The 13,519-nt window shown below is 38.4% G+C and overlaps 1 protein-coding gene across 2 annotated transcripts in view; it reads right to left on the reverse strand.

Moving 5' to 3' along the window:
• Positions 1–1,515: 1,515 nt before the first annotated feature.
• Positions 1,516–13,519, reverse strand: part of nedd4a (NEDD4 E3 ubiquitin protein ligase a) — a 29,619-nt gene continuing 17,615 nt past the window's right edge. For both annotated transcript variants that reach the window (XM_042410049.1, XM_042410058.1), the window contains 23 exons: positions 13,155–13,216; positions 12,870–12,966; positions 11,759–11,922; positions 11,543–11,660; positions 10,741–10,905; positions 10,486–10,566; positions 10,142–10,261; positions 9,695–9,946; positions 8,673–8,750; positions 8,474–8,528; positions 8,319–8,377; positions 8,070–8,135; positions 7,665–7,894; positions 6,995–7,116; positions 6,802–6,872; positions 6,600–6,695; positions 6,429–6,502; positions 6,269–6,329; positions 6,126–6,185; positions 5,923–6,030; positions 5,713–5,809; positions 5,454–5,526; positions 1,516–4,090 (listed from right to left, as the gene is read on the reverse strand). In XM_042410049.1, the coding sequence (XP_042265983.1) occupies positions 3,988–4,090; positions 5,454–5,526; positions 5,713–5,809; positions 5,923–6,030; positions 6,126–6,185; positions 6,269–6,329; positions 6,429–6,502; positions 6,600–6,695; positions 6,802–6,872; positions 6,995–7,116; positions 7,665–7,894; positions 8,070–8,135; positions 8,319–8,377; positions 8,474–8,528; positions 8,673–8,750; positions 9,695–9,946; positions 10,142–10,261; positions 10,486–10,566; positions 10,741–10,905; positions 11,543–11,660; positions 11,759–11,922; positions 12,870–12,966; positions 13,155–13,216 (2,412 nt within the window). In that variant the 3' untranslated portion in view covers positions 1,516–3,987. The remainder of the gene's footprint in view (positions 4,091–5,453; positions 5,527–5,712; positions 5,810–5,922; positions 6,031–6,125; positions 6,186–6,268; positions 6,330–6,428; positions 6,503–6,599; positions 6,696–6,801; positions 6,873–6,994; positions 7,117–7,664; positions 7,895–8,069; positions 8,136–8,318; positions 8,378–8,473; positions 8,529–8,672; positions 8,751–9,694; positions 9,947–10,141; positions 10,262–10,485; positions 10,567–10,740; positions 10,906–11,542; positions 11,661–11,758; positions 11,923–12,869; positions 12,967–13,154; positions 13,217–13,519) is intronic.

A 13,519-nucleotide genomic window follows, 5' to 3' on the forward strand; every position in this document is an offset into this window, starting at 1 on the left:
CCTCACAAAGATCAGGAAAGTGGATCACATCACTCCAGTTCTCAGACCTTTATACTGGTTTCCTGTCTTTCAAAGAATTTATTAGGGCCCGAGCACCGACAGTGTGAAGGCCCTATTGTAATTCAAGGAATTTTTCTCTATTATTATTGTTTTTCTTCCGAAACAAACATATTTTTGAGGGCCTAAACGTGCACGAAAATTTGTTAAACTTTGCACATACATCAAAAATGGCTCTACAGCGCCCCCTATAATATTTCAACCATGCAGCCCCGCGCCACGTTAAACCCACATGTACGAAAATCGGTACACATGTATCATGCCAGGATGCACAAAAAAAGTCTCTTGGACCCATAGCTTAAACCCAACAAGAAGTCGGCCATTTTGAAATTAGTGCTAAATTTTAGCGATTTCGCATACCATGTATGTTTTAACGAACTCCTCCTACAGAGTTCATCATAAAGACTTCAAAATCAGTGTGTGTCATCTAGACTAGTTTGTGATGAAAAGTTTTCAAAGGATTTAGTTAACGTTGAAGCGTCTGGCTGTGGCGTGGCGTTGAGTTTTGATGTTTCGCCATTATAGAGGAAATTGCTGTAACTTTAGTGTATATAGTTGGATCTGCCTGAAACTTCACATGTGATAACAGTCCCGGCCTGAACACGTCTACATGACAATATTCAGTCAGTGATGCAAACTGGCTGCATAGCGCCCCCTACGAAATTTCAAGGAAGCAGCCCCAGCAGCAGGCAAAATAGTGGACAAAGTAAGTGATGTTTATCTCTTTCTTACACTGTCTGAAAACAGCCCAGGTCTGGAGACTTCTACATGCCCGTGACAGAAGCCCTTCGACTGCGCCGTGCCCCGACGTGCGCAAGGGTGCGAGGGCCCGATCATCGCTGCTTGCAGCTTTAATTTTAAAATACTGCTGTTGGTTTATAAAGCTCTGAGTAGTTTAAGGCCAGGCCAGATCTGCTGCTACGTTATGAACCAACCAGACCTCTCAGGTGGTCTGGGACAGGTCTGCTTTCTGTCCTAAGAGTCAAAACTAAAGATGTAGAAACAACGTTCAGTTTTTATGCTCCACATATCTGGAACAAACACCCAGAAAACTGCAGGTCTGCTGCAACTCTTCAGTTCTTTTAAATCACAGCTGAAGACTCTTTTTGCTGCTGTCTTTGATTAAATTAAATTTGGGACTATATCTCACACTCTGAAGCTGCAGTTTGTCAGTTTTATCACATCAGCACTCAGTGTGTTGTGTTAAAAACTCTGCAGCCCTGCTGTCAATGTGGTAGAAGTGTGAATAGTAAAGAGTAAACAAACAAAAAAGAAATCCTTAAAAGTGAAGTGAATGCATTAAAAGTTGAGGTTACTGTATCTTCAGTCATTCGAACACAGTTCAATGGAGAAACTAATAAGAATGTCATGTTGAGTGCAAAAAAACATGCACGTAATAAAAAACTGGATGCAACAACAAAATAAGAAGCAAAAGTTAAGGATGACGACACTAAATAGTTGTTTTTAGATTTCTTTATTTTTCAAATATATTTTTATTTAATTTGGTGTGCTATAGGTCAAATCAAAATTGGGATTTAAGAGCTACAATTCATTCCAGCCTTTAAACTGTTGTATATACACATGTTGCATGTATGTTTTTGTTGTAATGCACTTATAGGTGTCACAATTAAAATTTTACAATAACAAAATTTGATATATCGGAAATTAAGTGTTGATGTATTAATTATTCTTCAATAGACAATGATACATATATAACAGTACTTCCATTTGGAGATTAGAACATCAATAAACACAATCAAAGGCTACAATACATTACAAAGGCCTCGATATTCAGTTTTAAATATAAGTGAAAGAAGAGAATGTGCTTATTTTCAGCGATGTTCACATGTAAACATTTAAAAACACATGTGCACTTGAAGCATAGGATAATTTTCTCAAAGAGCGATTTAAGCAGTCTGCAGGTGACAGATCGGCAAAAGATTCAGACAGTTCAGAAGTAAGACTTGTCAATATCAACAAAGTGCTTCACTTTATAAAAGCATAAGTATAAAACTGTGTTGTCAGAGACAAGAACCGGCCCACAACATCTTCCTTTGTCAACAACCTGTAAACATGGCAGGTAGTGTAAACACATGTTTCACCATTCAGAAAAGAATAAATGGTTAAAAATCTACTGCTTGAGTACAGTTACTTTCCAACAAAAAAAAGGTATTACAAGTGATTACTCAGTTTGAAAACAGAGAATAATCTGTACACAATTTCGACAACCAACAAAAAACAAATTTTAAAGTTGCACTCTTAAAAATAGAGCACTGTCCTGCAATTAGACACCCATGATGAGTAGAAGAAAACAAAATGATATCACTCATTGACAAAAGGCAACGATTCATAATATTTCACATACTGTATGCAAACTGAATGATTCTGTACGCTACCGGCCAGAAGATATAATGTGTATATACATTTATTCCTTCCTCTGATACGTATACAGCTGATATTAAACTTGAGTACGAGTGGCTACTGATCATAAATGCAACACAAAAAGGATGTAGAGGTGCACCAATAACCTTTTTTTTCAGAGTTAAAAACTGAGTTAACAGCTTTAACAATAAATGCTTCATCATTTCGTAGAAGGCAAAGTTTTATTTTTATGTACATTATATTTATGTAAGAACTGAGAAACTCTCATCTTATGTCTCTCTATATATTTACATAATTATGCATAGTATTTTAGCACAATCTAACACTGCATGTAGTCTTTGCATCTGTGGACTACACAGATGTGAACTATTAATTAGTTTAGCCTTTTACTGGTCCTGGTTTTGGTACATCACTACTATAATGATTAACTGATACATTGATACACTTGGTTTAAGTGTAGTCGCTCAAACTTGTATATTTTCTGCTACTAATGCTTTTGAGGTGCATATATTTAGGATTTCTTGCATCAGTGTTTCTAATATACTGGAATGAAACATGTAAAATTATGTATAAAACTTAAATAATAGAAAAATTTGGGAGGAGAAAATACCTTCCCATCAGTTTAATTTAGGTTGAATTGCCAATTTTGTCATTTATGTTTTGCTGTTTACTTCATATACACACACATATCTGTTGCCTTCATCTATTGATTCTCAAACCTCTGGACGACATTTACTTATAAAATTATTCCAACTGGATTAATATCATGTTTAAAAGTATTTTGGACTTGTTCGCTTTACTTTAACTTTCAAGTTGAATTGAACTGGACAGGGGAAGAAGGTTGATTGCCACTTAATTTCACATAATTAATATTATTTGAATTGCTAAAAAACAGAGATGTGGGCAGTGATTCAAATGTGTGAAACCAGGCTATAACTCAACCGTAGTGTGCTCTGACCAATGGTTCGCTCTTTACATCACTTACAAGCAGTGACAGGAAAAGTTCATGGATTTCCAAAGAAAAGCAACATGACTCATTTCCCACTAACATCAAGATAAATTCTCACAAGTACTTGATGTGAGAAGCTTCTGAGGCAATTCAGCCCAAATGAAACAAATGTTCTTTAACGTTAGATGTTTTTGTTATTTATAACTTTCACATAAATGTCTGTAATATTGTAATTTCACAGAATTGAGTTCTATAAATATTCAGCATTTTAGCAGAACAAATAAGAGTGAATACACTTTTGAACGACTTACAATAAAGAATCAAATAAGAAGAGAAGCTGATTTGTAAACTTTAGATCACGCGGAGTGATTAAACACCTCTGTCACTCCAGATTTAACGTCCTTTGTCCATGTGTAACCCACGACAGGACCAAAGTGAAGGTTGTGTGACTGTCCTTCATCTGTCACACAGCTGGCAGGTTAAGACCCGAGTCTGACGCACAGCTTTTTTCCTCTCAATCAACTTCACCACATACATCATGTTGCTTGGCTTTACTCCGATGGCAGTAATGATAAATCAGATCATTTACTGCAGAAGCTTTAATCCACCCCGTCGAAGCCTTGCGCATTCTCAATGGCGATGTGAAGTTTCTCCCTCAGTTCTTCGAAGGACTCATAAGGAGGAAGGTCCAGTCGGTTGAAGCTTTAAGGAGGTGAAAGTAAAGGGTGAATCAAGGTTAAAGAAAAAAAAAAAAAATCACATCTAAGCAGGAGTCGTAAACTTAAGCAGGAATCTTAATCATCTTTTGACTTTTAGTCTTAAATATTGAGATGTGACATTAGGCCTCATGTAAGAACATGTTTGTATCCTCCTAAAACTCTTTTTCAAAACTTTTTTTTTTCTTGCACATACAAGTGTTCCAAGTCGGATTCAGAAAACTCTCTTAACTGCCTGAACTTGTCCTAAATTGCTCGTTTCAGCCTGATGAATGTCACCTGTTGATGAGGAGGTGCGCGTTCCTGAGATCCGATCATTAGCATAATCAACGGCCCCTAAAATTGCCATATAAGGCTCAATGTTCTGCTTCATTTGTGGGAGTTTCATTCTCAAAAATGTTACCAATGAGTAAAAACAACAACAATTTCACACTGCAGAGCTTCAAATAGGAACCCAGCTGCCAACAACATGTCAGATCAGCACTGTACTGTGACAGAAATAAAGCAGAAAAGTTTTGATGTAAAATTAAATGCTTAAAGTGTCTTTCTAAGGCAAAGTGGTGATGGGAGGCGGTCAATCGATGGAACACTTCAGATATTAGACAAGATAATATTATAGCCTACAGCAGGTGACACCAACAGTGTGCAACAGAAGATGTCACTGGACAAAGACAGTGAGAGAGAAGTTTCGTGGCAACTATTGTCATGTAGAAGTTGCTGTGCAAAAATATGCTAATAAAAAATAAAAATGTAAGAAAAACTAAGTAAATTGGCAGCCAGGACCATAATGAACAAAATGGACAGAATATTAATTTTGCATTAAGTTTGTTTAAGTTATTTATCTTATTTTAGTTGATTTCAGTTTCATATTTAAACTCAGAATTCAGATTAAGATGTTATGATTTTAAGTCAAACAAGTGTTTCTCCCTTTGTGAAGATGGCAGACTGTCTGGACCACTTCGCTTGTATGCAAGTACCTAAAAACTACTGAATGCCATACATTTTCTTAACTCACTCGTACCACGTACTCGTGAGACAGATAAATGTCTTCATGTCCACTAGGGGGCTTCAACCCACTGTTATTATCTCAGAGCATGTAACCGTGTCTGAGTAAGGTGGTGATCTTAGCCAAATTAACATGATAAAATTAGCAAAGGTTCCACAGAGCTGTAATAAAAGCAAAGAAAATGTCTCACTGCAAAACATAAGAAACCAATCAGCAGATTTTTTCCCCCCCTCAATCTATTTTAGCCTTTAAATGTCAGCACACACTGAATATTGCAACACAGGTCATAGTGGTCTAAATCACTTCACTAATAACTGTGATAGATATTAAGAAAAGTGCTCACCATGTGTGGGCTCGCGGCAGTTTATCACGTGTTCCCCACTGCTCGATGGTGAACAGCTGCGGCCCGTTAGACCCTGGAAAATAAGACCATCAAACATCAGACAAACATGTAGAACTTCAATTAAACCAACTGTCTAATGAAGACAGGTGTATCAAAGAGTAAGCTGAAAATAATTATAAGCACTGCATGAAGAACTTATCAGCCATAACAATAAACGCAAACCACACACAGCGTCCTTCAAAATTCCGTTTTATCTCACCGTAGAGTTCCGCAAAGCCGTTCATCGGGACCCTGGATGTGCCCGTCACAAACTGTAAAAGCCGGATTCTCTTTTCTGCATCCATCAGCAGCACCGTCTATAAGAACACAAACAGAGTAAACAACTAATACAAAGCTCCTCTTAATGCAGAACAAAACACGTTGCGCCACAGCTCAGCTTATTGGCTCCAGGCATGGAAAGTCGACTTACTTTCCAAAACCACTGGATAACTACGTGGTTGGAGCAGTAGCTGTTTTTGTACTTTGTGTTCTCTCTCCAGTCGTTCACATCCACGTCTCCCAGACCACACATGAGCAGCTGGTGAGGAAAAGAAGGCAGGTAGGCAGATTATTATTCATCTTTCTGGGAAGAATATGACAGATTTCGGGACTTTGGACGGACTGAAAACTCACCTCAAGCTCATTCTCATCAAAGATCTTGATCAGATCTTGTGGTATCAACTCAAAGAATCCCTAAAACATAAAAATATATCAGATTTTCATTCATACTTTAAATGGTTTAATTGTGGTACTGATGCATCAAAGACAGTTGTTACCTCCTTGAAGGCAGTCATCTGTTTCTGTATCCTGTTCACAAACCGCCACTGCATCACCAGACTGTCGAGCACAAAACAGCAGATTAGCATCAAATAATTTAACAATTTAAAAGATGCTAAAAGGAGATTTTAGTTTGAGAAAAGTGCTTTTTTTCCTTACTGGATGTATTCCTTCTTGTTTTCGTTAGTGACAACAATCTCTGCACCTCCCGGCTTCAGCTCATGCTGGTGAGTCTGAATAAGAATTATGGCAAATGTAACGTGATTTACACAGAAAACCAATTATCATGAACTTAAAGGTGTCAAAGCAAAGAAAACATATTGAACAAACCTGTCCAAACAGCTCTTCATCGATGGTGAACCTCAAATCCAAGTCTGTTGGGTCGTTCTCCAAAATCCACATCAACGAGTTGAAATATTCACTGTCCTGAAAAAACAACAAACGCATTCAACAAAGTGAACATGTTCCAGATTACCTGTAATATGAAGATCCTGATTCAAGGTGTTATATTTTGGAATAATGCAACACTTACGACAGACTCCATGTCCTGGAGAGTGATTGGCTTCTGCAGCATCATCTTGTAGAAAGGCCGAATGAAGAAAGCTTTGAAGAACAAGCAAAGATGTCAGAACCTATAAAATCCCTCAGTTTGATCCAATCCTTTTTCTGTTGCTGCTACTTTTTCAAACATATTTTCATGATGCATACTATCAAGGAGCACTCACCATCGAGCAGTTTGCCGTGATACACGGCCATGCCTGCCACACGGCCGATGAATTTGAAGTAGGACAGGTGGTCCTCATTACATAAACCTGAGTTAGGGTTAATCTGCAGAGTGTAGTTGTCCCTGAAAGACAGATCAGATCATAAATAAGGTGAAGAGATCCTTAAATTAGCCTGTTGCTGCCTAAAGATAATCACAGCTCTTTTATGTGTTTTTATATTACCAGTTATAGGAAAACACGTCTGTGGTTGTAAAATTTAATTACAAATAAATTATTTGAAGCCTGTATTTTCATTGATACTCATCTCCTGTTGTGTAAGTAGCATAAACTGCTCCACAGGGAACCAGATCCCAACTCATTTTTCCAGACTGCTCTTGTTGATTTTAACAGTGTAAACAAAATTGGATCTTCCCAACAACAAAAATCATATGGACTCTGCAAATAATAAGCAGTAATATTTTATATAGTTATATTTTTGTATATTTCAGGAGTCCTGAATGTATTTTTACTGTTCTGTAGGATAAATCAGGGCACATGTACATTTTCTAAATCTGTCAAAAAAAGAGGAAGTAGAACACCTGTGTGAAACAAGACTGTTATGGATATCTATACTCATTTACACACGCTTCCGATCTCTTCTCCTCTGTTTGCAAACAGTGTTTGGACTCACGTGGCAGAATACTCGAACAGCCCGTAGTACGGGTTAAACATCTCCTTGGACATGAGGAAGAACCACTCCCGGGCCACACCTCCGTAGTCCAATCCTTTCTCTCCCTCAAACTCCACCCACAGTCGTGCCTTCAGCAGGTCAGCTCTCTTAACTGAGAGGATGCGTCGGTACGAGTCCTCCAGCACCGCGTTTCGTCTCAGCTTCATCTCAAAACGGTTTGGGATGTCAGCCTGTGTTCGAAATACAAGAAGAAAGTTTATAATCACCTCCAGATGAAATGAACACAGCGTATTTGAAACAGATACTGATATTAAGAGAAAAGACAGCGCTTGTCCTCATTAGAATAGTTTTATTAAGTATTTTGAAAGTCAGTGGTAGCGATTGTTATCCTTTGAAGACACTCACCGGTTTCTTCAGCTTCTTGCGGAAGTAGTCATACTTCTGTTTATAATCTCTGGAATAAGGCACTGCCTATAAAATATAAATAAATATAAAAAGGACAGTGTTCAGTAACAAATCAATCATAACCTTATGACCTACATTGTAGTCAATAATACATATTTACAGGAAACCTGTGAGCTATAAATAGAGATTTTATTGTATGTTAATATCATATTACAGAAGAATAATATATCAAATACAATCTATACTCACTGGTCCAGTTATGGCTGAGTTCTGTAATCTGGGATCATCCCATTGTGTGGTCCTGGTGTCTATGAAATACAATGTGACATAAGCCATGAATTCATGAAGAAATCCATATAATCCATTATCACACATGTGTTTTTAGTGTTAGATGTCATACGCACTGTGATCTATGTAGAATATCCTCCCATCAGAGTGGATTCTCTCCTCCCAACCAGGCTGTGGAAAACGAAACAGCTCTCATATTTCACTTCAACACAGAACAATTAAAGCACCATCTATCATTTTAGCCTGAGCTCTAAAGCTTAATGTTGATAATTTCAATTGATTTGTTCACTGATTTTCTGTAACTGATGAACTTACGGGCAGCGGGCCGAGATCAGATGGGTCAAGTGAGGGTCTCCTCCTCATATGCACAGGAATCTTTAGTCTGGGATCTTCCTGCTCAGAGGCAAACAAACAGGATGAGTTTCACTCAAACAGGAAATGTTTACATAAGAAATGGTGGCAGAGGTACTACAGGCTGCTAAAGAGTCTATTTTTCATTGAAAATTATCAACAAAATTATCAACAGCTATTTTATGCAGCCTAGGACGGACCATGGAGAAAAAAATAATGAATTTGTGCTCTCAATTTAATATTTTGTGTGCTCAATTTAGTAATATGTACCCTCTATTTAACCCTCATGCCATTCTCTTGTCCTGCGTACACCCTCACTAGGGATCACTTGGATTTAATTAAGTTTTATATTGACTTGTTATATTATTTTGGCTTGTAGGCACAATACTGTGTTATCTCTGAGATCCCTGAAATGTTATTAACGGGATAACAGACTTTTTCATCACAAAACTTTCATCCTCCTATGAATGCTGGAATCAAGAGCACAAACTAGTTTTTTTCCCTCCTTGGCCTCCATACAGTTTTAAAAATTCTACCGCTTTTTTATTTAGCTAAGAGGTGTGTTTAACTGCTATGGTCCACTTCACACATTGCTGCCATCATGCCACTGGAGAGACTGACTGAACCAAAAATTGGACAGGTTCTGGAGGATCTGGGAAACATTACATTTATTTTTTCAGGTACTGTAAATTGACCCCTTTTTTCCTTTGCTCTTCCCTTTTTTGTTGTGGTTAGGCAGCCTTTTTGGGTGAGTTGGGTGTAGGTTCAGTTCTTTATCCTGTTCTGTATAGTGATTATAAATAGATTTATAAAATTATAATGTGTGTCCTTTCTTGTTGTGGAAAACTAATGACTAGCTTTGCATTTCTGGAGAGAAACTGGAGGTCCACTGACACTCTTGAAGCCTCTAGTGGCTATTTGAGGAACGTCATCCCTTAGAGGTACAGTAAAGGTCCACCTTAAGACCTTGTCTGCTACTTTCTCACCCAGGTAGTTGTCTTAGTGTTGTGGTCGATGAAAAAAGGTCTTCCATTGGGAGCACTGCGGACCTCCCAACCAGCCGGCAAGAAGCCAGATTCATATGTGGCCTCCTGGCTTGGGGTGTGCAGAGGAGACTCGTCGGGGGACACAGGTGGTAGGGATGGTGAGGGGCTCTGGGATAAACCAGCACCACTCTGTTCTGCTGCTGCTGCTGTTGTTGCTGCTGCTGTTGTTGCTGCTGCTGCCTCTGAGGTTCTCTGTTCGACAAAACAAAATATAAAGAAGGTATTGGTGTGAGACCACTGATTAAATATAAAATATAACTAGGTTTCACATTCATAATAGAAAGGTAGGATGGAAAACTGAAAAGATCTGTTTAAAAATGGCCATGTAGTGGCCTGTATACATACTTATACGCCCTAATAATTTCAATACATAATCCCACTGTGTACCTGAACGAGGGGTCGTGTCCATGTTGTGGTTCGGCTGTTGTGATTGACATAGTAGCGTCTTCCTTTACTGTCCCGCTTCTCCTCCCAGCCTGAAGGCAGCCCAGTTGAGGTTGGAAGCAGCTATTGAATGCCATAAAAATAAAATACAGCGATCCATACTGAAAACACTGAACTCATTAAGTAATACAATATCCAACAAAGAAATATATAACTGACAGACACTGTGATGAAGTAGATAACTGTGAATCACTGACAGCTGTGCACTTAAACAGCAACATATTGATGTGAGGAAGGGCCGGTAAAACCTAAGAGGGAGTGATTTCAACAGAAAGCAAAACACTCACCACTGGATTAACAGGATGTTCCTCTCCTGTTGAAGTCTGGGCACTTCCTCTGAGACTGGAATGACTTGAATTAGCGTGATCCTGCAGCCGAGGGGAAGGATGTCAAACACTGATCACTTGGACATTAATGTGTATATATTTTCCACTTCTCCCTCTCTCACTGAAAGCTCATGGTTCATATTAATCTCATTAAGAGTCTCCCTAGCTTGTACTCTCTGTAACAAGAACCTCGTGTTGCACAAAAACATGACTCACCGTCTGGGAGGTGCGCTGCTCGCCAGCTGTGGCCCCTGTAATGTGAATGCTTCTCAGGTCATCACAGAACGAGTGGAACTCCGCAGGCGTGTGAGGTGGAGGTGTTGTGAGCTGGTTGTTGCTGTGGTATAAGGTGGAATCGTCCTCTGTAATAATCTCCCAGCTCTAGAAGATAAAATAGAGGAGACTCTTAAAGCACATACAGTGGGGGACTGATCCAAGGTCAAATGCAACAATAACAGCTGTGCCAAATTACTCAGTTTAAATATACAGCTTAAGCCACTGTGAGCTCTGTTTTATAGGAAACCTAAGAGTTAGTTTATGGTTATTGAAAGTGGTGTTAATGCAAAAACCCAAAACTGCTAAAACCACCAGTGAAACACCTGGTTTCAACATGGCATCTATATACATACTGTAGCTATCCAACTGCAAGGCTGAACCTGTACAACCAAACACAATTTGTGGGCAAACGTGGAATTAATTAAACTGATCAAAATATAATTAAAGAACACATCCATCCCTCACCCTTTTACCTAAAAAGTATTTTAAAAAACTGTGTTGTAGACAGACTATGTCACATTCTTAAATTTCCATATGAGATATTGAATCAGGCCTCTTAAATTTGCTTGTCGACATCTGAAAACATTTTCCTCTGCATTCCGGGATTGAAAAATGTCCTGTTTTGTTTCTCTGAGCAGGATGGAAAAATTTAGGAAGGTGTGAACAGAACTCAGTAAAGCAGAACGAGGATTAAATAGTAAAAGGCATGCAAATGCACATTCAAATGTGTTAAAAAAAATACCTCAGGAGACTCTCGTGTGGTGTTTTCATCGTGGTCTGAGATCTGTCTGCGTGTAATGAAAGCGTGCTCCCCCTCCGTGTTATTGTTCTGTCTTCTTTGGGTCTCCAAATCACTGTCCCTGTTTAGGACACACACACACACACACGCACACACTCACCATCAGTACTGCACCATTTAACATCAAAGTAATGAAACTATGCTTTGGAGCAATCTTACTGCATTGTGGGTCGTTGCCACTGTGTAGTTCTGCTCTCATGGTTGACATAGTAAGTTCTTCCCAGGTTGTCCTGCCGCTCCTCCCAGCCAGGGGGCAGAGCAGGCAGCAGCTGGCTTTCTCTGGGACCAGACATGTCCTGAGACTCCAGAAACTCCCAACCAGGCTGCAGGACAAGGACAACAACAACAACAACAACAACAACAAAACAAAGTTAGGGTGGCACAGACACTGACATTGACACTGAACCTGGCTAGAGCTCCCATTTGGCTTAAAATCATTAAGAGGAGGTTGTCAACGTGTTTTACAAAGGCCAGGGACACACAGTGGAATAAATATAAGCCAGATGATGTGTTTATAGCCAAAACTTATATTAAGAAGACAATCCAAGTATATTACTCATAACTCATATTACTGCTATGACTTAACATAGTCTTAACTGTGTATGGTGAAAACAAGTGACAAGGTCTGGGTTATACCTGCCTTTCAATGTGACAGTTGACATTTAAATAATCCAGTGTCTTTAAATGTTTGTCTAAGTAGTTCTCTTCAGATGTCAGTAGAAAAGAGAGTTGTATTAATTTATTTAGAATCAATTAATTTATTAAAAATATTTCGTATAAGAAAAAAAACGAATTATTTTTCAAGTTGCCTTTGTTTACTATTAAGGTTGCCGTAAATTTGATTTGGTTATATTTACATGCAATAACTCAGAATCTGGTTTATTTTTGGCTAGTAGAGGCTGGTGGCTTTAAAATCGTGTAACCATTTTGGTTGGTGATCTAAAAAGGTAATTTGAGGCCCTTAACTTGACTGGACTTAAAACACAGCCAATCTGAGGAAAAAACACATAGTATTATGAATAAGTCAGAAAGATTAGTGAGCACGCAATTTAAACACAGAGCGTCCCAGTAGCCTACTGGTTAAGACGCATAACACATAACAGCAATGTCTGCTGTTCGATTACAGCTGTGGACCTTTGTCATAAACAACTTTCCCTATCGAATAAAGGCCAAAAATGCCAACAAAATAAATAAAAGAACTCAAGGTTGAAGAGCATACGTGATATTTTTTTTAAATCATGTAAGATAAACAACCGTAAACCAGACTTACATCTGTGTCCTCGGTCTGATCTGCCTCCTCTGAACCCGAGTTTTTTGGCAGGTAGGTCATTTTGAGACGCAGATGACCCTTAACTCTGGACTTGTGGCTGTGTGTGAGTGACAAACAAAAGAAATGTTTTATAGAAGAAAGAAAGAAAGAAATACTGCCATGAATGTTTAAAAAGCGTGTCTACATGTATATTTTCTCCTGTAAAAAAAAAAAAGCTGCCAACATAATGTAAAAATGGAATGTAAAACAAGACAAAAGTTTAAATAACCATGAAATCATGCCAACCTTCGTGGGTGAAGCAGAAAATCCTTGAATGTGTATGGCCTTTCTGTGTTAGGATTTTCTGTCTGAGAAAAAAAAAAAAAAAAACAATAAAAGGAAATCTTTAATTCTTCAAACAGGTTTACAGCTGCTGGCACTGTATCACAACAGAATATATTTAAAGATACTATCACATGAAATGATGGTGACCATGTACCATGAGGACTAATTTGTGGGTGTCGTATTTATTACAAAACAAAAGCAGGAACGTAACATAAACATGACGGACTGTGTTTCCATAACTATAGACAACGATGTGGAACAGACACTAAGAATAAGGGCGTGCGTGTGACACAAGTGAGACTGAGGTCAAGTGCTTGTACAGTAAA

Source organism: Thunnus maccoyii, chromosome 1, assembly GCF_910596095.1.
Source record: "Thunnus maccoyii chromosome 1, fThuMac1.1, whole genome shotgun sequence".
Classification (NCBI taxonomy): Eukaryota; Metazoa; Chordata; class Actinopteri; order Scombriformes; family Scombridae; genus Thunnus; species Thunnus maccoyii.